At 42.3% G+C, this 27,560-nt stretch overlaps 1 protein-coding gene across 1 annotated transcript; it reads left to right on the top strand.

Moving 5' to 3' along the window:
- On the top strand, positions 1 to 27,403 carry LOC140805944 (uncharacterized). Its single transcript, XM_073162326.1, has 7 exons — positions 1 to 175; positions 255 to 387; positions 25,511 to 25,614; positions 25,711 to 25,882; positions 26,019 to 26,159; positions 26,331 to 26,419; positions 26,536 to 27,403. Exons 1-7 carry the CDS (start codon positions 87 to 89, stop codon positions 26,972 to 26,974), a joined length of 1,167 nt encoding a protein of 388 aa, XP_073018427.1. The 5' UTR covers positions 1 to 86; the 3' UTR covers positions 26,975 to 27,403.
- The last annotated feature ends 157 nt before the right edge of the window (positions 27,404 to 27,560 follow it).

The raw sequence follows: 27,560 nt of genomic DNA on the forward strand, positions 1-27,560 counted from the left end.
ACCTTTCCCTAAATAACCTTTCCCCAAAATAAAACCCACCTCTTTTTCTCACTGCACAGGCTTCTTTTCCTCTCTTCGGCAACATAATGGTGGTGGGAATCGGCGGCGGCGGCTGGAGGCAGGCAAAGAGAATGGCTCTCTTGTTGATCCGCCCTGCTTTCAAATCATCCAAATGGTACTAAATTTTTCTCTTTTTTCCTTCGGAAGTTTTTGTTTATTTCAATTAATTACTCATGCGAAGCCAAAAACTGTAGCAAAACAACGGCGAAAATGGCGGTGGCAAGGATAAAGCTGCTAAGAAACAAGAGGGATGTGGTAATAAGGCAGATGAGACATGACATTGCTATGCTCCTCGAGTCTCGTCAAGATGCCACTGCCCGTATTCGAGTAAAATATCATTTATCTGCCTTTCCCTCATATTTTTTTCGTGGTTTCTTTCTTCTTCTTTTTTTGAGACTGAGTTTTATGGGCTGGTAGAGGTATGTTTGAAAGTTAATATGTTTTAGGTGGGAGTGGGACGAATCTTGCATTCTTTAAAATATTACAAATAAAAGTTGTGAAGGGCTGTGTAGCACTGCTCTTTACTGGGTTGACCTAAATTTTCCGATCTCTGCGATCGAGTTTATGGAAATTGAAAAAAATTAAAATTTCAATTAGTGCTTATTGCCAAAGAACTGCGAATAGACGCGTAAGAATGGGAATTGTAACTTTTAAAATTTGAAATCCCATAGAATTTTTGGTCAGTTGCTATTTTAGAAGCTTGATTATGTGAAGGGAAGCTATGGGAATTTCATATCCTGTTTCTATGTAATTGTTGGTGTTCCAACTTGCGGATGGGACAATAATCATGTTTGGTTTCTCAACTATCTGGTCTTGAAACCAAATAGATCTGCCTTATATGAATGGGACTAGAGAAATGTTTTGATTCTTCTAAAAAAATATTGTCAAGATAATATAAAATAAGTGTAAAAGGAACGAAACCTGAGAAAATCGTTAGCAAAAAATAGTCTATAAATTTGGTATGTTTTGCTAAGCAGTGAGAAAAGGACCAGAAAAATCTGCAGAATTTTATGAAAAATGTCTTAATTTTTATGTCTTCTCATTTCCTGTTTCAAATCTGAAAATTATGGGTTGTGTCTTGGTGCATATATTTTCAAATTTGAAACCGTAAAAATAATTTGAAATCGTTTTTACGGTTAGCCTCATATCATGATTTCTACATTTGAGGCTTTCAAGTATTAGTTAGTCATGAGAACATAACTTTTTGTGTATTTTAGGGTCAAACTAATTTTCTCGTGGGTTCACCCTCTGTATTATCGATGACTTAATTCAATTTTGGATTTAGCCTGCTGAATTGTAGTTCGTGCCTAGCAACACACTTCATTACTTCTTGATAAAAACATGCTTATTAAGAACCTTTGTTCACTATTAGCATGCAATTCAATTATTTCATCTCGTGTGTGCTGGTCGGATGAACTTAGTAACTATTCGAAGTTTCTAAAGTGTGTTAATTTGTCTATACGTGATTGGAGAAACTCTTTTGTCTAAATCATACATTATTGTGCTCAAATATCCTAGGATTATTAATTTGGTAGAAAACACAGGATATTCCATGTGCATATGCGAATTGCGAGTCCATAACCATAATGCACAAACTTCTATCTAGATTACTTTTCACCTATACGAGGATTAATGGTGCTACTCGGCTAGTGGGAGTCATTTAGAGAATTTGGGTGAGGGTGGTTAAGGAAATTCATTATATGAGCATTTATTCATATGCGCAGATGTCCCCTACATCTGTGTTGATGAAATGCAACGACGACACCACAAGAATATTAATCCTTCTCGTTAGACGATGCATTTACTAGGCACACAAGTGTAGAAAAAAGGTAGAGAAATTCTTCTATTTCATCATTCCAACGTACAAGACTAAAATATATACACAGAAGAGGAAAACTGATCCCTTAAACATAGGATCTGCTGAAACAACCTTTTAGCTTAATGCTGATAAATAAACTCCTAATAAAACGCAACAGACTAACAGCATAGAACGAGTCTAAGGAGATAACAGCAGTACAACTTCTACACTCCCCCTCAAGCTGGGTAGTAGATATCTAACATGCCCAGCTTGGAACATAGAGTGTTGAAGTGAGGTTGATGTAGAGCCTTTGTCAGTATGTCAGCCACTTGCATGCGAGTTGGGACATAGTTGATGGCAATGGTCTTGTTTTCAACTTTTTCGCTGATAAAGTGACGATCAACCTCCACGTGCTTAGTGCGATCATGGTGCACCGGGTTCTTTGCTATGCTAATGGCTGCCTGGTTATCACACATCAACTGAAAAGATCCAGTTGTCTCCATCTTCAATTCATCAAGCAGCCGCTTGATCCATATACCTTCACAAATTCCGTGAGCCATTGAGCGATATTCAGCCTCTGCACTGCTGCGAGCCACCACGGTTTGCTTTTTACTCCTCCACGTTACCAAGTTCCCCCACCCCTGTGAACAGTATCCTGAGGTTGACCGGCGATCTGAGGCAGACCCAGCCAAATCTGCATCGGTGTACATAATGATATCACGGCTGGGAGACTTCTGAAATCTCAGCCTTTTTCCTGGAGTGGTCTTCAAGTACCTTAACACTCGGAGAGCCCTTTCCATGTGATCAACAGTAGGATTCCCCATAAACTGACTTAGAACACTCACTGCGAAGCCAATGTCCGGCCGAGTATGAGAGAGGTAGATTAAGCGCGCTATTAGTCTCTGATACCTTCCCTTGTCGGATGGAGGACTTCCGGAACTATTTGTGAGCTTAACAGTTGGATCCATTGGAGTAGCTACCGGCTTACATCCTAGCATTCCGGTCTCCTTTAGGAGATCAAGCACGTATTTTCTCTGAGACACTGAAATCCCTTGGCGAGACCTTGCGATTTCCATTCCCAAAAAGTATTTGAGAGTGCCAAGGTCTTTGATTTCGAATTCCCTTGAGAGGACTTGTTTCAGCCGAATTATTTCTGCCTCGCAGTTCCCTGTCAACACAATATCATCCACGTATACTATAAGAACCGCGATCTGATCTGCTGGAAGGTGGTTGACGAACAAGGTGTGATCTGTTTGGCACTGCACATATCCATCCTTCTTTAGAACCCTAGTGAACCGTTCGAACCACGCCCGTGGTGATTGCTTCAAACCGTATAAGGATTTTTTCAGCTTGCACACTTTCCCATCTGTGGTGTTATCCTCAAAGCCAGGAGGAATGTCCATAAACACCTCTTCTTTGAGGTCTCCGTTTAAGAAAGCATTCTTGACATCTAGTTGGAATAGCGGCCAATCTAGATTAACGGCGAGGGACAGGAGGACTCGGATCGTGTTAAGCTTAGCCACCGGAGCAAATGTTTCTTGATAATCTATGCCATACGACTGAGTGTATCCTTTTGCGACCAAGCGAGCTTTAAATCTCTCTATACTCCCATCAGCATTGTGCTTTACAGAAAATAACCACTTACATCCGACAGTTCTCTTGCCAGGTGGAAGGATTGTGAGATTCCATGTACTGTTCTTCTCAAGGGCTCGGATTTCCTCATAGGCGGCAGCCCTCCATTTAGGATGATTGAGAGCCTCTTCGATGGATACGGGCACATCGATCTTGTCAACTTCTGAGATGAAGGCACGATGTATAGGGGACAACCTATGAAGTGAGACAAAATTGCCAATAGGGTGCTCTGTGCATGATCGCACGCCTTTCCTCACCGCTATGGGCCTGTCATCATAAGGGACCGTTACAGGTCTAATAGGAGTGAGAGAGTTATTACCTTGCTGGTCAGCCTCTGGACTCGGTTCCGGAGATGGTATTGGCAATACAATCGGCATGGGTGGATTGGCATCACGTGAGCGACGAGTATAGACTTGGAGGGGCCGTGTTTCAGATTGAGTTGGAATGTGGAGTTGAGTTACTTCAGGAATTGGTGTAGGTTCAGAGGGAATGATTATCGTGTTGGTTGTTCTGATAGGAGGGCTTGGAGTTGAAGAAGAATTCCCATGCTGCAGTTCTATCACAGATTGTGACTCCCCCTGAATTGCAGGACGAGAATAGAATGGGGTTTCCTCGAAGAAGGTAACATCCATGGAATTGAAGATTTTCGTTGTGACTGGGGAATAACACTTGTACCCTTTTTGGTGTGAGGAATACCCAATTGAGACACATTTATTTGCTCTCGGGTCAAGTTTTCCTCGGTGATGTTGGTGGACATGGACAAAAGTAGTACAGCCGAATACCTTGGGTGTTATGGTGGAGAGGATGTGTGTGGCAGGGAAGACATCTAGAAGAGATTGACATGGGGTTTTGAAATTGAGGACTCGAGACGGGAGCCGATTGATCAAGTAGGCAGCAGTGAGGACCGCCTCTCCCCAATAGTATTTTGGAACGTGGGAGGTGAATAAAATTGATCGAGCAACCTCCAAGAGATGTCTATTCTTTCTCTCAGCAACTCCGTTTTGCTGGGGGGTCTCGACACACGAGCTCTGATGAATAATACCCTCGGAGTGAAGGTAATCTCCTAGGATAGAGCTGAAATATTCTCCTGCATTATCTGTTTTGAGAACTTGGATTTTTGTTTTGAATTGTTTTTCGAGCATGTTTTTGAATTGAATGAACAATTTGTATGTTTCTGATTTTTCCTTCATTAGGAATACCCAAGAAAGTCTTGTGTGATCGTCAACAAACAAGAGAAACCAACGTGCACCAGAAATATTGTTAACCCGAGACGGTCCCCATATATCACTATGGATAAGTGAAAATGGGTGAGACCGTTAATAGGGAAGAGCAGGAAAGATAGTTCTTGTGTGTTTTGAAAATTGGCACACATCACACTGAAATAAATTAGCACTTTTATTGATGAATAATGAAGGGAATAGTTTCTTTAAATACATGAAATTAGGATGTCCTAATCGATAGTGCCACATCATAATTTCACTATCTTTATTGGAACTAGAATGTAAGCAAGAAATAGAATTTGATTTAGAAATAGCTTTGGGTTCGGAATTTGAGTCGTCCACACTGAGAATGTATAGCCCTGATTTGCACTTAGCATTGCCAATCATCATCTCCGAAGCCGAGTCCTGAAAAATACACGAGGTGGCAGAGAATTTAGTTATACAGTTCAGGTCTTTATTGAGTTTGTGCACAGACAGCAAATTACAATCAAGATTGGGCACAAAAAGAACTGATTGTAAGGTAATGTTCGGAGATATCCGCACAGTTCCGGTGGCCTCAACTCTGGAACTAGATCCATCAGCAATGCGAACTGTGTGAGTAGAGGTACATGGACTGAGAGACTGAAATAGTTTTTGGTTTCCAGTCATGTGATCCGAGGCTCCCGAGTCGACTATCCAGTATTTGGACAAATCATTCAGCGAATGCAAGGCAAAAGAAATGTTACCTCTATGAGCCATTGTTCCAGAACTGATTGTACCAGAACTGGTTGTTGGAGGATTGTTCTGATGGATGAGCTTGTGGAGTAACTCAAGTTGTTCTTTGTTGAACAGCTCTGATGTGGTGGTACTGTTGTCGGAGGTCACGTTGTTGGCTCGGGAGTCATGAGTCTGAGGATTACGAGGTTTCCAATCAGCGGGCTTTCCGTGTAACTTCCAGCAGTTCTCCATGTTGTGGCCGGGTTTCTTGCAGTGGTCACACCATGGACGTCCTCGGCGAGGCCTGTTATCAGCAAAAGAGGACTGTCGTCCACGAGCAGCATAGGCAATATCATCCTTGGAGGCATCAAAGGAGACGAGAGCAGAGCAATCAGAAGTCGAGGTAGTGGATGGCTGTTTCAACATAACTTTCTGACGGCTCTCTTCACGCCTTATTTCAGAGAAGGCCTCCCGCAGACTGGGAAGAGGCTTGGATCCAAGCACCCTGCCTCTGACTTCATCTAGGTTCGAATTAAGACCTAGTAAAAATTTGAAGACACGTTTCTTCTCCACAATCTGTTTGAACCGGATCTCATCTTCGGGGCATTTCCATTCATATACCTCGAAAAGATCAAGACGTTGCCAATATCGGGTTAGTGAATTGATATCTGGAGCGTGGAGTTTACAAATGACCCAATTATGGGCAGAACGGGTGGCCTAATTATAGGCAGTCCAACACATAACGGTGAAACCCGGGCTCTGATACCATGTAGAAAAAAGGTAGAGAAATTCTTCTATTTCATCATTCCAACGTACAAGACTAAAATATATACACAGAAGAGGAAAACTGATCCCATAAACATAGGATCTGCTGAAACAACCTTTTAGCTTAATGCTGATAAATAAACTCCTAATAAAACGCAACAGACTAACAGCATAGAACAAGTCTAAGGAGATAACAGAAGTATACGTGCATAATAAATTACAACTGAATAAATGACAAACTTCTACAACAAGTAGGTAGAGCATGTCAAAATAAATAATATTTGAAATGAGAAATGTTCAAATTAAGTAACGAAATCATTGAACAGTTTGAAATTTGAACGTATCATCTCTAAGACTTTATAATTCAGTTAATCAACTTTGTCTTGGTCACCAAAAGATTGTTTTCAGCAGTATTTTTAGGTTAAGTTGTCTAATTTTTTTTTTAGAAACTTCTCGCTCCTTTTGAATTGCGAATCCGATGTATCTTAATAAATCAACATTTTGCTGATGTTCCCAAAGCCAAAATTGGTCAGTCTTAAGGCTTTCAAGCCCAATCGTAAGAGGAATTTGATCATACATCAAAGTGATACTGAAGCTACACCTCCTCCACCAGTCAAGAAAGCCAGAACCAACAAAACCGAACCAATCTCAACGCCAAACAAACTTGCACCATTGCATGCTTAGAAAGAGAAGAGGCAGGAGATCAAAGCTCAGCAAACTTGCACCATTGCATGCTGAGACAAATGACAAAGGAGCTTTGCTGATGTTCCCAAAGCCAAAATTGGTCAGTCTTAAGGTGGTTTTCAAGCCCAAGCCTAAGAGGAAGTTGATCATACATCAAAGTGATACTGAAGCTACATCTCCCCACCAGTCAAGAAAGCCAGGACCACCAAAACCAAACCAATCTCAACAACGCCAAGCAAACTTGCACCATTGCATGCTGAGAAGGAGAAGAGGCTGGAGATCAAAACTTAGCAAACTCTCACCATTGCATGTTGAGAAAGAACAGAGACAGTAGATCAAAGCTCAGAGAACTGATCCATTATTGTCCAAAACTGATGTCAATACAGGTGCTGAGAAGGAAAAGAAGTAGGTGATCAAAGCTCAGAAAAATGATCCATCATTGCCCCAAACAGATGTCAATACAACAGCTACTATCGAGACAACTGACAAGATTTTGCTGATGTTCCCAAAGACAAAATTGGTTCAGTCTTAAGGTTTTCAAGCCCAAGCCTAAGAGGAAGTTGATCATACATCAAAGTGATACTGCTCCACCAGTCAAGAAAGCCAGAACCACCAAAACCAAGCCAATCTCAACAACGGCAAGCAAACTTGCACCATTGCATGCTGAGAAGGAGAAGAGGCTGGATATCAAAACTTAGCAAACTCTCACCCATTGCATGTTGAGAAAGAACAGAGGCAAGAGATCAAAGCTCAAAGAACTGATCGATCATTGCCCAAAACTGATGTCAATACAGGTGCTGAGAAGGAAAAGAAGTAGGTGATCAAAGCTCAGAAAAATGATCCATCATTGCCCCAAACTGATGTCAATACAACAGCTACTATCGAGACAAATGACAAGCGAGATTTTGCTGATGTTTTCAAAGCCAAAATTGGGTCAGTCTTAAGGTTTTCAAGCCCAAGCCTAAGAGGAAGTTGATCATACATCAAAGTGAGATCATACATCAAAGTGATACTGAAGCTACACCTTCTCCACCAGTCAAGAAAGCCAGGACCACCAAAACCAAACCAATTACAGCGCCAAACAAACTTTCACCATTGCATGCTTAGAAGGAGAAGGGGCAGGAGATCAAAGCTCAGCAAACTTGCACCATTGCGTGCTGAGAAGGAAAACTGGCAGGAGATCAAAGCTTAGAAAGCTGATCAATCATTGCCATAAACTGATGTCAATACAGCTACTGCCGAGACAACTGACAAGAGAGACTTTGCTGATGTTCCCAAAGCCAAGACTGTTTCCAAGCCCAAGCCTGAGAGGAAGTTGATCATACATCAAAGTTCCACCAGTCAAGAAAGCTAGGGCCACCAAAACCAAACCAATCGCAACAACGCCAAACAAACTTGCACCATTGCATGCTGAGAAGGATAAGACGCTAGAGATCAAAGCTTAGCAAACTCTCACCATTGCATGCTGAGAAGGAATAGAGGCAGGACTGACAAGGGAGATTTTGCTGATGTCACCTTCTCCACCAGTCAAGAAAGCCAGGACCACCAAAACCGAACCAATGAGAGCGCCCAACAAACTTGCACAATTGCATATTGAGAAAGAAAATAGGCAGAAGATCAGGGAACCGACAGCTACACCTCCTCCACCAGTCAAGAAAGCCAGGACCACCAAGACCAAACCAATCTCAACGCCAAGAAAAATTGCACCATTGCATGCTGAGAAGGACAATAGGCAGGGGATCAAAGCTCAACAAACTTGCACAATTGCATACTGAGAAGGAAAAGAGGCAGAAGATCAAAGCTCACTGAACTGATCCATCATTGCCCGAAACTGATGTCAATACAACTACTAACGAAACAACTGACAAGGGAGATTTTGCTGATGTTCCCAAAGCCAAAATTGGTCAGTCTTAAAGATTTCAAGCCCAATCCTTAGAGGAAGTTGATCATACATCAAAATAATCTGAAGCTACACTTTCTCCACCACCACTCAAGAAAGCCAGGACCACCAAAACCTAACCAATCTCAACGCCAAACAAACTTGCACCATTGCATGCTGAAAGGAGAAGAGGCAGGAGATCAAATCTCAGAAAACTGATCCATCATTGCCCAAAACTGATGTCAATACAGCTACTGCGGTGACAACTGACATTAGGGATATTTTGCTGATGTTCTCAAAGCCAAAATTTGTTAGTATAATGCTTTCAAGCCCAATCCTCAGAGGAAATTGATCATACATCAAAGTGATAATGAAGCTACACCTCCTCGACCAATCAAGAAAGCCAGGACCACCAAAACCAAACCAATCTCAACAACGCCAAGCAAACTTGCACCATTGCACGCTGAGAAAGAGAAGAGGCTGGAGATCAAAGCTTAGCAAACTCAAGCCCAAGCCTTAGAGGAAATTGATCATACATCAAAGTGATACTGGCGCTACTACTACTCCACCAGTCAAGAAAGCGAGGACATCCACAACCAAAACAATCTCAAGCCAAGCAAACTTGCACCTTTACATGCTCAAAAGGAAAAAAAGCTAGGAGATCAAACCTCAAAAAACTCATCCATTATTGTCCAAAACCGACGTCAATACAGCTACTGCCGAGACAACTGACAAGGGAGATTTTGCTGATGTTCCCAAAGCCAGAATTGGTCAATCTTTAGGATTTCAAGCCCGAGCCTCAGAGGAAGTTGATCATACATCAAAGTGATACTGAAGCGACACCTCCTCCAGCAGTCAAGAAAGCCAGACCACCAAAACCATACCATTCTCAACTCCAAGCAAACTTGCACCATTATATGCTGAGAAGGAGAAGAGGCAGTACATCAAAGCTTAGCAAACTTGCACCATTGTATGCTGAGGAAAAGAGGCAGAAGATCAAAGCTCAGAGAACTGATCCATCATTGCTCAAAACTGATGTCAATACACCTACTGCCGAGACAAATGACAAGGTAGATTTTGCTGATGTTCCCAAAGCCAAATTGGTCAGTCTTAAGGCTTCAACCCCATGCCTAAGAGGAAGTTGATCATACATCAAAGTTATCTGAAGCTACACCTTCTCCACCAGTCAAGAAAGCCAGGACCACCAAAACTGAACCAATCTCAACGCCAAACAAACTTGGACCATTGCATGCTGAGAAGGAAAAGAGGCAGGAAATCAAATCTCAGAAAACTGATCCATCCCTGGCACCATTGCATGCAGAGAAAGAAAAGAGGCAGAAGATCAAAGCTCAGATAACTGATCCATCATTGCCCAAAACTGATGTCAATACAGCTACTGTCGAGAAAACTGACAAGGGAGATTTTGCTGATGTTCCCAAAGCCAAAATTGGTCTTATGGCTTTAAAAGCCAACCTAAGAGGAAGTTGATCATACATCAAATTGATACTGAAGCTACACCTTTTCCACTAGTCAAGAAAGCCAGGACCACCAAAACCAAACCAATCTCAACAACGCCAAGCAAACTTGCACCATTGCATGCTGAGAAGGAGAAGAGGCTGGAGATCAAAGCATAGCTAACTCTCACCATAGCATGCTGAGAAGGAATAGAGGCAGGAGATCAAAGCTCTAAAAACTCATCCATCATTGCCCAAAACCGACGTCAATACAGTTACTGCCGAGACAATTGACGAGGGAGATTTTGCTGATGTTCCCAAAGCCAAAAGTGGTCAGTCTTAAGGCTTTCAACCCCAAGCGTAAAAGGAAGTTGATCATACATTAAAGTTATCTGAAGCTACACCTTCTCCACCAGTCAAGAAAGCCAGGACCAGCAAAACCGAACCAATCTCAACGCCAAACAAACTTGCACCATTGCATGCTGAGAAAGAAAAGAGGCAGGAAATCAAATCTCAGAAAACTGATCCATCCCTGGCACCATTGCATGCAGAGAAAGAAAAGAGGCAGAAGATCAAAGCTCAGATAACTGATCCATCATTGCCCAAAACTGATGTCAATACAGCTACTGTCGAGAAAACTGACAAGGGAGATTTTGCTGATGTTCCCAAAGCCAAAATTGGTCTTATGGCTTTAAAAGCCAACCTAAGAGGAAGTTGATCATACATCAAATTGATACTGAAGCTACACCTTCTCCACCAGTCAAGAAAGCCAGGACCACCAAAACCAAACCAATCTCAACAACGCCAAGCAAACTTGCACCATTGCATGCTGAGAAGGAGAAGAGGCTGGAGATCAAGCTTAGCAAACTCTCACCATTGCATGCTGAGAAGGAATAGAGGCAGGAGATCAAAGCTCTAAAAACTCATCCATCATTGCCCAAAACCGACGTCAATACAGTTACTGCAGAGACAATTGACGAGGGAGATTTTGCTGATGTTCCCAAAGCCAAAATTGGTCAGTCTTAAGGCTTTCAACCCCAAGCGTAAAAGGAAGTTGATCATACATTAAAGTTATCTGAAGCTACACCTTCTCCACCAGTCAAGAAAGCCAGGACCAGCAAAACCGAACCAATCTCAATGCCAAACAAACTTGCACCATTGCATGCTGAGAAAGAAAAGAGATAGGAGATCAAAGTTCAGAAAACTGATGATCCATGACTGCCCAAAATTGATGTCAATACAGCTACTGCTTAGACAAATGACAAGGGAGCTTTGCTGATGTTCCCAAAGCCAAAATTTGTCTACGCCCAAGCCTAACAGGAAGTTGATCATACATCAAAGTGATACTGGAGCTACAGAAAACTGATCCATCATTGCCTTAAACTGATGTCAATACAGCTACTGCCGAGACAACTGACAAGGGAGACTTTGCTGATGTTCCCAAAGCCAAAATTGGTTAATCTTAAGGCTTTAAAGCCCAAGCTTGAGAGGAAGTTGATCATACATCAAAGTAATACTGAAGCTACACCTCTTCCACCAGTCAAGAAAACCAGGACCACCAAAACCGAACAAATCTCAACGCCAAGCAAACTTGCACCATTGGCTCAATAGCCCAAGCCTGAGAGGAAGTTGATCATACATCAAAGTGATACTGAAGCTACCATTGCACGCTGAGAAGGAAAAGAGGCAGGAGATCAATGCTCAAAAAACTGATCCATCGCTGCCCAAAACCGATGTCAATACAGCAACTGCCGTGACAATTAACAAGGGAGATTTTGCTGATGTTGTTCCCAAAGCCAAAACTGTCTTTCAAGCCTAAGCCTATACATCAAAGTGATACTGAAGCTACACCTCCTCCACCAGTCAAGAAAGCCAGGACAACCAAAACCGAACCAATCTCAATGCCAGGCAAACTTGCACCATTGCATTCTTAGAAAGAGAAGAGGCAGAAGATCAAAGCTCAGCAAACTTGCGCCATTGCATGCTGGGAAAGAAAAAAAGCAGAAGATCAAAACTCAAAGAACTGATCCATCATTGCCCAAAACTGATGTCAATACAGCTACTGCCGACACAACTGAGAAGGAAGATTTTGCTGATGTTCCCAAAGCCAAAATAGGTCAGTCTTAAGGCTTTAAAAGCCAGCATAAGAGGAAGTTGATCATATATCAAAGTGATACCGAAGCTACACCTCCTCTACCAGTCAAGAAAGCCATGACCACCAAAACCAAACCAATCCCAACGCCAAGCAAACTTGCTTGCACCATTGCATGCTGAGAAGGAGAAGAGGCTAGGGATCAAAGCTTAGCAAACTCTCACCATTGTATGCTGAGAAGGAATAGAGGCAGGAGATCAAAGCTCATAGAACTGATCCATCATTGCCCAAAACTGATGTCAATACAGCTTTTGCCGAGACAACTGACAAGGGAGATTTTGTTGATGTTCCCAAAGCCAAAATTGGTCATTCTTAAGGCTTTCAAGCCCAAGCCTAAGAAGAAGTTGATCGTACCTCAAAGTGATACTGAAACTACACCTTCTCCATCAGTCAAGAAAGCCAGGATCACCAAAACCGAACCAATCACCACGCCAAATAAACTTCCACCATTGCATGCTGAGGAGAAGAGGCAGAAGAAGCTCAGCAGAATATCAAAGCTCAGAAAACCGATCCATCATTGCCCAAAACTGATGTGAATACAGCTACTGCCGAGACAAGTAACCAGAGAAATTTTGTTGATGGGAAACTTGCACTATTGCATGCTGAGAAGGAAAAGAGGCAGGAGATCAAAGCTCAGAAAACCTTAAAGCGGTGCAATTTCAGAACTTCATCCGCCATGATTGCCGGAGCATATGATCCAGGGGCATTGAACTGGGAGGTGTATTCCACAACTGACATACCCGAAGCTTGAATGGAATTTTTAAATTCACTCAGTTTCTCTAGTCTGACCTCGGCTGGATAATACTGTTTCAGAAAAGCTTCTCTAAAACGCTGCCACGTGATTGGTCCCGCAGCTGTCATGGCTGGTGAGATTGCTTCCCACCACTTGCCTGCTCTATCCTCCAGGAAAGGCACAATCACGTTCACTTTTAGTACCTCAGGGACTTCCAACAGTCGCAGCTGAGTCTCCATGTTTTTTAGCCAGCTCTGGCTAACTTCTGGGTCGGCAGCGCCACTGAAAGTTGGACACCTGTTATTGCACATTGATTCATTGTGGAACTTGACTCCGTGCTGTGGTGGAGGTGGTGGTGGTTGATTGTCGTTCGGGTTCACTAGCCCTTGCAGTGTCGTCGCCACGATCATGGCTATGGCCATCAGGTCTGCTTGGTTATGACTGAACCCAGATGGTGGTCCGTTATCTCCCTCGTTGGCATTGTTGTTGTTAGCATAGCGGGGGTTGCGGTTTTGTCTTGGAGGTCTACCGGCCATTTCCTACAATTTTTAAACGTTTTTAAGAATTTGTTGAGCATAACGACATGATTGAATAAATAAGTTATGTTGTAACAACTGAGATAAGTAAATAAATATAACTTAATTAATTTTGAATATCGAGGAACAATTGAATGGAAACAAATAGTACTGAATGAAAACAAATCGTACTGAATACCATAGCAACAAGAATAAAATAACTCCTAGTAATAAAGAAAGTTCACTAACACATCCTAGTCATCTATCTCTCCATCCCCAACTGCTGCTATAGACTCATCTATCTCGATCGGCTCCTCCTCTTCCGGTTCCTCCTCTGGCTCTTCCTCTTGAAGTATCTCCACCATATGGGTGAGCTGGGCGTTCTCTTCTGTGAGCTGAGCCACATGTGCCTTAAGTCCCTGTATCTCCGCCTCAGCCACGTCCATCTCGTCATTCCAATGCTGCTGATACTGCAGATGGTACTGTTTCTTCTGCTTGATTTGGGGTCCTTTAGAGCTTCCACTTGCTGGGCCAGACGTTGGTTCACATACGCAAGGCTGTTCATGGCCTCACATGAGTTTTTCAGTCTCCTCTTACCCTTGGCATTCAGTTGTTTATCTTCCTCCAGCTCCTTGCGATAACGCTCTGTATCCTGTCGTAACTTTCCATGCTGATACTTGTACTGTTCTATGACATCTCTTAGGTCCATGTTATCACCTCTAACTAGCTCACCCTGATAGATAGACTGGTTAAGGCGGACACGAATCTCCTCTTTCTCAGCGGCTAAAGTCTCGACCTCACTTTTCCTCTCACTCAATCTGGCTCTAAGTCGCTGAATCTGGCGGGACTGATAGTGAAGGGCAAGCTCCTTCAAACGAATGAAAGCTTGGGCACGGGTGTGGGGTCGCATGGGAGTAGATGGAGCCATTTCCTGAAATCAAAAAATGGAAATGATCAAAATCGGAAAGAGACAACATATAACAAGGGACAACATGCAATATATATGCAATATATATGCAATAAACAAAGGAATTTCGTGATTTCGACCCCTACCTCACGACGAAGTGGTGAAAATCGCTCGTTGGGCAGTTTCGAAGGGGATAGCATCGCAAAAATCCCACCGAAAAATTTTGTTTAACAATCACACAATCGAAACAACAAGCCTTTGTAGCACAATGTAAACCGAAACCAGTTTATGAATGATAATCTCAAATGAAATAACAATTGTCTTTACAATACCGAAATCCAAAAAACAACAGAGTTTAATTGCGGAAACGTAAAACTAAATTAAAAGTTCAACTTAATCTAAAATCTTGAAGTCTCGCATTCACCAGCCCAATATTGTCCCTTGTTTTGTATTGTCTTTTTTCGATTCTGAGCATCTTTTTTTTTATGTCAGTAAATGGCTCTATCTACTCCCATGCGACCCCACACCCGTGCCCAAGCTGCCATTCGTTTGAAGGAGCTTGTCCTTCTCTATCAGTCCCGCCAGATTCAGCGACTTAAAGCCAGATTGAGTGAGAGGAGGAGTGAGGTCGAGACTTTAGCCGCTAAGAAAGAGGAGATTCGTGTCCGCCTTAACCAGTCTATCTATTAGGGTGAGCTAGTTAGAGGTGATAACATGGACCTAAGAGATGTCATAGAACTGTGCAAGTATCAGCATGTAAAGTTACGAGAGGATACAGAGCGTTATCGCAAGGAGCTGGAAGAAGAGAAACAACCGAATGCCAAGGGTAAGAGGAGACTGGAAAACTCATGTGAGGCCATGAACAACCTTGCGTATGTGAACCAACCATCTGCAGTATCAGCAACATTGGAATGACGAGATGGACATGGCTGAGGCGGAGATACAGAGACTTAAAGGCACATGTGGCACAGCTCACAGAAGAGAACGCTAGATGACTAGGGTGTCTTAGTGACCTTTCTTTATTACTAGGAGTTATTTTATCCTTGTTGCTATGTTATCAGTACGATTTGTTTTCATTCAGTACTATTTGTTTCCATTCAGTTGTTCTTCGATATTCAAAATTAATAAAGTTACATTTATTTACTTATCTCAGTTGTTCCGGCATAACTTATTTATTCAATCATGTCGTTATGCTCAGCAAATTCTTAGAAACGTTTAAAAATTGTAGGAAATGGCCGGTAGACCTCCAAGCCAAAACCGCAACCCCCGTTATGCTAACAACGACAATGCCAACGCTGAGTTCAGTCTTAACCAGCCACCAGAGCACGAAGTCAAGTTCCACTATGAGTCACTGCGCAAGAACAGGTGTCCAACTTTTAGTGGCGCTGACGACCTTGTAATTAGCCAGAGCTGGCTGAAAAGCATGGAGACTCAGCTGCGACTGTTGGAAGTTCCCGAGTGGTGGGAAGCAATCTCGCCAGCCATGACAGCTGCAGGACCAATCACGTGACAGCGTTTTAGAGAAGCTTTTCTGAAACAGTATTATCCAGCCGAGGTCAGACTGCAGAAACTGAGTGAGTTTGAAATTCCAGACATGTCGATTGTGGAATACACCTCCCAGTTCAATGCCCTAGGACGAAGTTTTGAAATTGCACCGCTTTAAGAAGGGATTGAACAGCAGGAATCAGCCCTAGCAATGGTTAGTGAAATTAAAGAAGAAGTCGAGCTGAAACTGGAGGAAGATATCCCCAAGACAGTTTTTCGAACCAGATATGGGCATTATGAGTTCACAGTGATGTCTTTTGGTATGACAAACGCACATGATGAACAGAGTATTCAAGCCATTCTTGGATCAGTTCATAGTGGTATTCATCGATGACATCCTCGTCTATTCCCCTGATGAGACGAGTCACGAAGAGCACCTTCACCTTTCTCTGCAAACTTTAAGAGATAATAAGCTCTATGTCAAGTTTAGCAAGTGTAAATTCTAGCTAAGGAGTGTGCCATTTCTAGGACACGCTATGTTGCATGGATACGCGGGCACGAATATCGTATTGAATACGACACGTCAAATTTTGAAAATATAAGACACAATACGCCTAGGATACGACAATCATTAAAAAATATATAAATATTATATATATTTATATTTTATATAAATTTAGTATTGAAAAGTAAAAATCATAGAGATAGATGTAATATTTCATTAATCATGATATCTTAGGTACAAAATATTAAACGCAAAATCCATCTTAAACAAGTAAAAAAAATCAAACATCTCCAATTTAGGTTCGATCACGCATTGCATCATTATCAGAAAAGTCGTCAATGGCGGCTGAAAAAGAGGCAAATTCCTCGTTGACACTTCTTCGTTCTGATGATCGATATCCCTATGAGGAGGAAGACGATTGGGAGATTCTTGGAGCCACTCATCGCTGTAATATCTATATAAAAGATTGATAATTAAATATGAACTGATATGTATAATTTGCTAAAACTTAGTTAAATTTTTTAGAGTTTTACCTCGGATTCAAAGAATGCGCCAAACAATGTAAAGGTGTATTGCTTTTATTCCATCGCTGCACCAGAATATCATGAACAATCTCATAAAACTTTGAATCTCCACTGTGAGGCCCTTTCGAGATAGCAACCCTAATCTTCTCTATCATTTCATCCCACCACTCATATACTAAATGAAGACAAGGATGATTTCCTTAGCATCTCAAAATCGGACTTGATCATCTAATATCTTGTACTTCACTGCTCTAGCCTTCAGTACGTCATCCTCCTTGTACAGATCCCATCTTTCACTAATCACCATGTTTTCAAGACATTTCTTGATTTGCCTGAACCTTTTAAGCATAATGATTGTGGAAGTAAATCGAGTCTCTGCAAGTGAGAGAATATTCAAGTTCGAGTTATCGTTGAACATCGATAATCTCATATTGTGATTCATTATAAAATTCTTGATCATCAAAGCATTATCTGATACTTCTGCTATCCACTTGCACTCTTCAAAGACTTCTTTGTTTTGTACGGAGTCAATCGGTGCACAAATATTCTTCAAAGCAAGATTCAAAGTGTGCACAACACAAGGTGTCCAAAATATGTGTGAATACTTTGCCTCAACAAGTAAACCAGCGGCCTTGCATACAGGAGCATTATCTGTGACCACTTGGACAACATTCTGATGTCCCACTTCGTTTATGGCATCGATGAGCAACTTAAAGATGAAACTTTTATCCTTGTACTCACCTTCACAATTTATTGCTTTTAGAAACATAGGGCCACTTTCACACACTGCCATGATATTAATAATGGGTCTTCTTTGTACATCTGACCACCCATCACTACAAATACTACATCTTTTTGTTTCCATGCAGCTTTTGTTGGCTCCAACAACTTTTCAATATGAACTTTTTCTCTTTGAAGAAGTGTAGTTCTCAATAAATTGTATCCCGGTGGAAGATAACCAGGAATCGTTCGTTGAGTAGCCATACTGAAAGCACGAATGTAGCGCCCTTAACCGAGCCACTACTAAACAGACTAATGTTCATGCAACATTAAACTTAATAACAACAATTAAACAGCGGAAACCAAATACTTAATCATCTTACAACCCAAACGAAAACAACACAATAACGGCAGTCTTAAACATTAATAAAACCATAACAAATACAAAACATAACCCTGAACGAGAAAACGATAAACCACAGAAAACCTCCACTGGATCACCACCGAAAACCCAACTGCTCTAGCCACTGCCCTGGTCGTCCGAACCGTCCAACCTAAGACCTGCCCCGTGGAATGGGGTGCCCAAGATGAAAACAAGGACGTGAGCGACAATCGCCCAATACGAGAATGTACGAGTATACAAACTGATATGATGCATGCAAAATGCAATATGCTCGGATATCAAGGATCAAGTCAAGAATCTCATGCTCAGTCTAGAGGCGCATGAGTGTGTAGTCTCTGATCTGCCCTAGGCATGTTTTGGCTCCCACACTCATCATCAAGACGTGGACCTGCAATGTCCAGGTCATCAGAGCCCGCGGGTCCCGTCGGACACTGTAGCTCTCGATGCCCCATCGTCCACAATACAGAATAGGGCTGAGCGGCCCCAACAAACGAGGTATATCTCAAAAGATATCAGGCTCAACATGATGTGTCATGCATAATATGCCAAAGCAGTAAAACATGTATCATGCAACAGATAAATATGCAGCATATAAGTGTGTATACTACGCTTGGATATCTCAGTCAGTACATCACGTACCCCACTAAACAATATGACAGAAAGCTCTGAACCTAGACAATACCAACATAATGTAATCACTAACAAACCAGATCAAACATTCTACAAAGATCTCCCTAATGATCCTTAAATCACTATCTAAGGATTTGGATTATACCTGCGTTCGTCGTCAGCCCGCTGATGACGTCTCGATCTCAGTTCACCGACCCTCCTCGAGTCGACACTAGCTCTGAAACTTCCCGACACCAAAGAGCCCTAGAAACTGACTAGAAAATATGGTATAACTAGAACTTTCTCCGAAGAATGCGGTGAAGGAAACAAAAGAATCGGCTTCCATTTATAGGCTGCATCCGCACTATTTCAGAAAATCCGAACCAATCTTATCTGCCACGTGTCAGAATCTCATTGGTCTAGTTGGATTTCTCGAGATAATGTAATCCGAAGTAGGTCGGGTTATCCATTTAAAATTCGGTGGATACCAACAGCTTAATCCCGAATTATCAATTCTTTAATAATTCTTAATTAACAACTCATTAATTATGTCTTAATTAATACTTCATTCAAAATAAGAATTCGGGTCATTACAACGAATATAATGAGGATTTCTAGCAATATTGAAAGATAATCCCCCTGTGTAAAACAACCTCGCAATTTCAGAATACAGCTCATCTCTCGCATTCAAGTGTTCCTTTGCAAAGAGAAAGGACTACTGCATGAGGATTTTGAAGCCATGTTTGATGCAGATGATGAAGGCAATTGCACTTCTTTCGGTTTAGCATTTTTCCCTGAAGTTGTTGCATATGTTTTATTTGATCTATTGAAACAGCCACACAACCAGCAATTCCAAATCCTTTGAGTTTTAATGGTGTGCTTTCACCCTCGAGTACGATCCCTTGCACACTTTAGTACATATGTTACACGACCAAGTTACATTTCCTCCACCAGCTCCCTTTTCAATCTTCGTTACAAATTTCCACAATGGAGAAAAATCATCTATATCCTCTTGTATACTCTCCTTTTGAAAAATTTCCATTGCAAATAGGCTGTTAGAAGTTATGAAAAGCAAGAAACATAAAGTCAGCCATGGCATATAGAATACGCTATCATCCAAATTGACCAAATTCTAATTTACAACAAATAGTTCACTGTATACTGTATAGCCAATAGTTCACTATAAGCCTCTTTCTTACAAATAATGTTATAACATTAAACTCTTTTGTGATGCTTGAAAATTATTTTCCTATAGTAAAACAAGAGATAGAAAACTCGCCGTATAAGCAACAGATTTTCAAAAAAAAAATTTAAAGTTAATTTATTTATGATAAGAGAGATGCAGGCGGCGACAGCGGCGGCGGCGACGGCAGCGGCGGCAATAGCAGCGGCAGAAATAGAGAAGAAGGGCGACGCGATGAGTTGAGAGCGGCTTCAGCAGAAAGAGAGAAAAAGACGACAAATTTATATTGGAAATTAAAATCCCAGCCCAATATATGTTAAAGTATTTTCCTTTTAGTCCTTAGCAATTTTAATTTTTTTAATTAACCCCTAAAACTTTTAAAAATTTGCAATTTTGCCCAAACGTATCCGAAAAACGTATTCACGTCGTATCCATGGCGTGTCCTCGCCGTGTCCAAAACGTATCCGACTGGTCAACCCTAAACAAAGTCAACGACACGGATTTTGGGGTATCCGACACGCGTATCTGCGTATCGTATCCGTATCCGATACTTCAAAAAAAAAATTTCAAGGTATCCGTGCTACATAGAGGACACGTGATCTCGAAAGAAGGAGTGTCAGTGGATCGAAGGAAAGTAGAGGCAATCACAGAGTGGCCAAAACCTAAGAACGCCACCGAAATCAGAAGCTTTCTTGGATTGGCAGGTTACTACCGGAAGTTTGTCGAAGGTTTCTCCTCGATAGCCGTGCCACTGACGAAGCTCACACAAAAGAATTCTAAATTTATCTGCAATGAGGATTGTGAGAAGAGTTTCCAGACACTGAAAGAGAAACTCGCATCCACGCCAGTGTTGATCCGGCCCGCAGAGAATAAAGATTTCACTATTTACAGTGACGTCTCTAACGAAGGTCTAGGATGCGTGCTCATGCAGGAAGGAAGAGTGATCGCCTAACCATCAAGGCAGTTGAAACCGCACGAGCATAACTATCCTACTCATGATATGGAGCTGGCAGCGGTTGTCTTCGCCTTAAAGATTTGGAGGCACTATCTCTATGGTGCTAAATATGAAATCTTCACAGACCATCAGAGCCTCAAGTACTTGTTTACCCAAAAGGAGCTGAATATGAGGCAAAGACGATGGATCGAACTTCTGAAGGACTATTACTTGACCATAAGCTACCATCCGGGTAAAGCAAACAAATTGGCTGATGCGCTCAGTGGGAAGAGCCCATGCAAGGTAACTCTAGCTTCCCTCTCGGCCCAGCCATGTCTGCAGGAGACCGTCAAGTTAAACCAAGATCGAGACCTGGACTGCCTAAACTTAAGGAGCAAGTCAGAGAAGGGAAGTCTCAGGATCATCAGATTGATGACAAGGGAATCTTATGGATGAAAGGAAGACTGTGTGTGTCCGACAGTGACAACCTTCGCCAAGAGATAATGGTAGAGGCGCACAAGTCAAAATTCTCCGTCCATCCAGGCAGTACAAAAATGTACAGAGCTCCGGAGTGTCCCCCAAGAGGAGTATCGTGAAACTCCCTCAACAATTTGGAGACCCATGAGGATCCCGGAGGAACAACTAATCTGCCTTTAAAAAGCAAACATCCATTGATTAGAGAATAGTGTTTGCTGCTTTCAGGGGACCTCTTCACTTCCTCTATGATGTTTTTAAGTCCAGGGTCTTTTCTTACTGCCTCTTGAAGCGCTTCCACCCCCGCCCATTCGGTTTTTGTTAAAGCATGCAGTTCTCCCAAGCTCTCTCTTCGAGAGAGTGCATCTGCTGCTCCATTGTCTGCTCCTGCTCGGTGTTTTATCTCGAACTCATACCCCAGCAGCTTAGCCAACCAATATTGCTGGTCTGGTGTAGTTATTCGTTGTTGCAAAAGATTTTTTAAAGGCTTATGATCCGTAATCACAACAAACTTGCGGCCCAGTAGGTAATGGCGCCAATGTTGGACTGCCAGAACTAAGGCCATTAATTCTCTCTCGTATGTCGATTTAGACAAAGCTCGATCTGCAAGCGCTTTACTGTAAAAAGCAATTGGCTGGCCCTCCTGGTTCAACACTGCTCCTATGCCCACTCCTGAAGCATCGCATTCTATCACAAACTCTTTAGCAAAGTCGGGCATTCTTAATACAGGGGCAGTCACCATGGCTTGTTTAAGTCTTTCAAAAGCTCTTTGGGCTTTCTCCTCCCACCCGAATTGATTCTTCTTCAGTTGCTCGGTGAGTGGTCTTGCAATTTTACCGTAGTCTTTAATAAACTTTCGGTAATATCCAGTTAACCCCAGAAATGCCCTCACTCCCTTCGTATTCTGTGGTTGTGGCCAATGCACCACACTTTCAACTTTCTGTTGATCCACTGCTACTCCATGGGCAGTGATAACATGCCCCAAGTACTCCACCTGTTCTAACCCAAACTGACATTTTTTTTTATTCAAGACGAGTTGATGTTGCTGTAATAATTTCAGCACAACTTCCACATGGTGTACATGATCTTCCCAACCCTTACTGTAAATCAAAACGTCATCAAAGAAAACTAATACAAATTTTCGCAAATAAGGGCGGAATACCTCATTCATGGTGGCTTGGAACGTTGCTGGTGCGTTTTTAAGCCCAAAAGGCATAACTAGGAACTCGTAGTGTCCCTCATGAGTCCTGAACGCGGTTTTGTGGACATCGGCAGCTCGAACCCGGATCTGGTGGTACCCAGATTTGAGGTCCAGCTTAGTAAAATGGGTTGCTCCATGCAACTCATCAAACAACTCCTCTACCACTGGAATAGGGTACTTGTCAGCAATGGTAATATCGTTTAAAGCTCGGTAGTCAACACAGAAACGCCAACTCCCATCTTTTTTTTTTACTAGTATCACTGGGCTTGAATATGGGCTATTGCTGACTTGTATGACTCCCGAAGTGAGCATTTCGCTCACCATTTTCTCGATTTCATCCTTCTGTCGGTGAGCATACCGGTAAGGCCTCACCGATACCGGCCCACAACCCTCCTTTATACTTATAACATGATTTTGACTCCGATTGGGAGGTAACCCACAAGGTTCTTGGAACACCTTCTCATATTTGGTTAACATGTTGCTCATTTCTTCTCCTTCTCCCCCATCTTCCGCCCCACACACGTCTCCTCCCTTCCATTTTAATAAAACAGCCCCATAAAAATCAACCTCACTTACCTTGGCTATCCCTTTGAATGATACCAGTGATCTGCTGAGGGAGGGATCACCCTTTAGAATAACAGGCCGCTCTCCCCAGCTAAATCGCATTTCCATTCTATCCCAATTTAACAGCACATCCCCCAACGTACGAAGCCAATCAACTCCCAAAATAAGGTCAATACCCCCTAACTCAAACAAATAGCCTTCAATCTGGAATTGGCATTGCCCCAAACCCACCTCCATCTTGCGGCACACCCCTTGACATGATACCCGACACCCATCCCCAAGACACACCCCAAAGAACACGCTCCTGTCAACTTCTAGCCCCAATTCGTTTATTATTTTTTTTGAAACGAAATTGTGACTCGCGCCACTATCCACCATCGCCACCACCTCCTTTCCAGCCACCTTTGCCCTCATTTTTAACGTTTGTGGTTGATTTATGCAATTGACAGAATATAATGGTAACTCCAGGGTGTTGTACTCCGCGTGGGTCTCCCCTGCCTCCTCTACATCACGCCTCGCCTCCTCATTTTTTTCTTCTAATTCGACTTGCTCCCACTCGGTATCCTCCCCTTCCTCTTCCGCTAGAATGGTCACCCTCAAGCTTTTATTGGCACATCGGTGCATTGGATGGTAGGGGTCGCCACACTTAAAACACAACCCCTTCTCACGTCTGTGTAAAAACTCTTGATGGGATACCACCCTGTCATCCCGAGATTTTTGATCTGGTGACCTCGTTGCTCCTCCACGACCTCCTCCTGAATGATTCCGAGATGCACCATTATACGATTGCGGTGTGATTTGTGGACTTCGTGTTTTCTGCTCTCCTGGACTCCATGTCCGCGTATAGTTACTGGATGGTGGGTAATTCTTGCTCCGGTCTCTATCATGGGCCGAAACCTGAGTGGCCCAACCCATATTAGTTACCGGTTTAGGTGTATGCCCAAAGCCCAACCCAACCTTACTTCTTCCCCGATCCACCGCCGTCCCATACAATTCTCGCTCCAGCCCTCTTGCTAACATCATTGCACGATCCATCGTTCGGGGTGCATGGACAATCATTCTCCGCCGTATCTCCTCCCTCAACCCACTCATGAAATAACCTAGCCCTTGGTCCTCCTGCACCTCGCCCAGCTGCGCAATCAACATCTCAAAACGCTCTATATAAGCGTCTACCGATTGCTGTTCTTGGTTCAGCGATGCCATAAGTTCAAAAGGATTGGCATCAAACCCACCGTAACGTTTGATCAGTTCTTCAGCCAATCTATCCCAACTCATGTTTGGGATTCTTACTTTCATCCATCGGAACCAATGGACAGTAGTACCTTGCATACAAATGTAAGCTAACTTGAGCCTGCATTCGGGTGGAGATTCGTGGACTTCGAAATATTGCTCCATTTTTCCCAACCAGCCCAAAGGATCTTCTCCTTCAAAAAGAGGTAGTTCAATTTTTTTCAGTGCCATTCTTACCTCCTCTGATGATTCTTCCTTCCCTTCGTCCAGCCGCACTACACCCGCATCCTTGCCTTGCACTGCGCTTCCCTCCCCTAGCTGTCCTCCCCCTTCATTGCTCCTTACCGTTGCTCCCCCTTGTGCCTTGATCATATGCTCCATCATTTCTTTCAGACTTAGCAATCCTTCCACCGCTTTGTCCATCTTATCTAGTCTGCCTTGCACTTGCGAGATGTTATCTTGCACTCCCATCAACGCCTTCTCCATGCTCTCCATCTTGGCTTCTGATCGTGTGCTGGTCATGGTTTTCCGTCACTCTCTCGGATCCGGCAGGTCGGACCAATTGTTAGGAATAGCCGGTGAGAAAACGAAATGCAATATATTAGAAAATGGAAATAACAGAATCTTGTTACAACCAACTCTCTCCTCTCTCACTAACAATTGTTAGAGACTCACTCACTCAATATTTTCTGGATGCCCTCTAACCAACTCTCCACTCTCTTTTTATACCTCACCCTTACGTGCCTTTCCCTTCCCTTTTCTATCGTATACATTTACAATCTTGGGCCTGGGCCTGGCCTTGTTTATCTCTTCATCTATTGGGTTGGCCAATTCAGTAGACACTGGGCCCGATGTGTTTGGGTCCCTAACACCTTATTCTGAAACAGAGATGTCCTCTTATTCTGGTAGGAAGAATCTGTTGGGTGACATTTTTTCTGCTTACCATTTTTTGTTCCATACTTTTGAGTATCTAATCTTTAATTGACTAAAAATACGATGAATTTTTTTGAACATTCTTGTCATCTGACATCAGTTTCTGGAATTAATTCTCACGCACACTCTTTTAGTCAATTTTTACATTATGTTGGAGGACATGTCTAAATTTTTTTTCCTTTTTACTTTTACTCTATGGCCTGTCATCTTTTGTCAATGTTTTCATGTTGTGTTTCTGTGGCGCTCTTAGGTTGAACACGTGATAAGGGAACACAATATTATGGCTGCAAATGAGTTGATTGAGCTTTTCTGCGAGCTTGTGGTGGCCAGACTTTCTATTATTGCAAAACAAAGGTGTCTTATCAAAGCTTAAGTTTGATATCCTTATAAATTACTGTTGTGTGTAAAACAAACTGAAAAATAATCCGGCTGTTTGAATATCTTTTACAGGGAATGCCCAGCCGATCTCAAGGAAGGGATATCAAGTTTAATATTTGCGGCCCCTCGATGCTCGGAGATTCCAGAACTGTTGTCCATCCGTGATGTTTTCCAGAAGAAATATGGGAAGGATTTTGTATCTGCGGCTACCGATTTAAGACCCAATGCCGGCGTGAATCGCATGGTATAATTTCATTCCTATCCGTTAAAATGTAGCGTCAGTGAAGTAGATATAACTCACTCATACGTATCAAGGAACAATTTTGCTGTACCTTTTCCAAATGAGAAGCCTTGCTTAGTGTTTTTGCCTTCTGCTGCAGCTTATTGAAAAGCTATCTGTTAAGACCCCAGCTGGTGAAATAAAATTGAAAGTTTTGAAGGAAATTGCGAAGGAATACCAGGTTGAGTGGGACACAACAGAATCCGAGACAGAGTTATTGAAGCCCCCGGAAGAGCGTATCGTATACCTCGCACTCTCTTTACACATGCACTCACAGTTCTGTCTCTGTGCAAAACTGACTGTACATGAGTATTATCGCATAGGACTAAGTCTATATGAAACCTATTATATCTAGAATGATAAATGTGTGTGTAATATTGTGTCCGATTTTTTACTACTTTCTTTTTATTAGGAAGGACCTGTCAATTTTGCAAGTGCTACCAGTTTACCTGTAAAATCAGTTTCGGAGCGAGCTCCCGAATCAAATCATACAGCTAGCTGGTAATTACTTAAATTTGTAAATGTCCTGCAAGTTATGTTATATTGAAAGTGTTTTTTAGAAAAAGATCTGGCAGATTCTTCCATTTTCACCATAAAAATTCTATATTCTTGTTCAGTGAACCAATCAATGTCACATGTTTTCAAGACTTGGCATCTGCTGCGGAAGCGGCTGCAGAAAAAGCACTGGCTGCTGCTGAAGCGGCGGCCGACCTAGCCTACAAAGGAGCAAAGATGACTGGCACGCATAAGAATCTGAATGAGGCTAACTTTCACGCTAAATCTTTTAATTTCACTGGGAACTTTCTACCAAATAGTTTGCCTGCTTTGCAAGGTTTGTCTGATCGGTTTGATGATCAGATAAGGAACAAGACAAATGGTTCTGAGTATTCTTGTTCTGTTGGAGTACAAGACGAACGATGTGGTGACGATGCTAGAAAGATCCTCAGAAGACGAAGCTACAACTGTCAGACAGCACCAAGTTCTGATATCAAGTTTGACGAATCAGACCGTGATGATGAAGATATTGAGAAGGAAAATGCAGCAATGAGATGTTGACACAAGGAAAATATACAGAAGGCACAGCTACAATGTTCGATCTACTGCACATTCTGATATCAAATTCGATGAATCTGATTATGAAGTCAACTCAGAGGAGATGGACATGCCTACTAGGGGATATAAACAACCTCCACCTAACCGCCAGGCTCCACAAGCTCCAGTTGCTCAAGCTCATCCAAAACTACCTGATTATGATGCCCTTACCGCTCGTTTTGAAGCTCTGAAACATCACAAGTCACAAACCTGAACAGCTGTTTTTGATGATGCCTTTTGTAGTCTGCATGCATATATATGGATGGTATTGTATACATCATAATGTCGTGAAGCAAAGATTCATATTAATCCATGTTAAAATAATTGCAGTATGCAAATATATCGAGTCTATTATAAATTTTGCTGGGATTTCAAATAAATTAGAGTTGGTTAAATATCCGCACACAAGTTGTGTTTTCGGACATGACACGGTGTTATATCAATGACAATCAGGGTATCTCAAATCATTTCTGTATGGCACGGAAGTTTAATGCTATGTGGATCAAAATGATGATGTTGCAATTGTGTTTGGCATAGCTGCATCATTACT

This window comes from Primulina eburnea, chromosome 11 (assembly GCF_022965805.1).
Source record: "Primulina eburnea isolate SZY01 chromosome 11, ASM2296580v1, whole genome shotgun sequence".
NCBI lineage: Eukaryota > Viridiplantae > Streptophyta > Magnoliopsida > Lamiales > Gesneriaceae > Primulina > Primulina eburnea.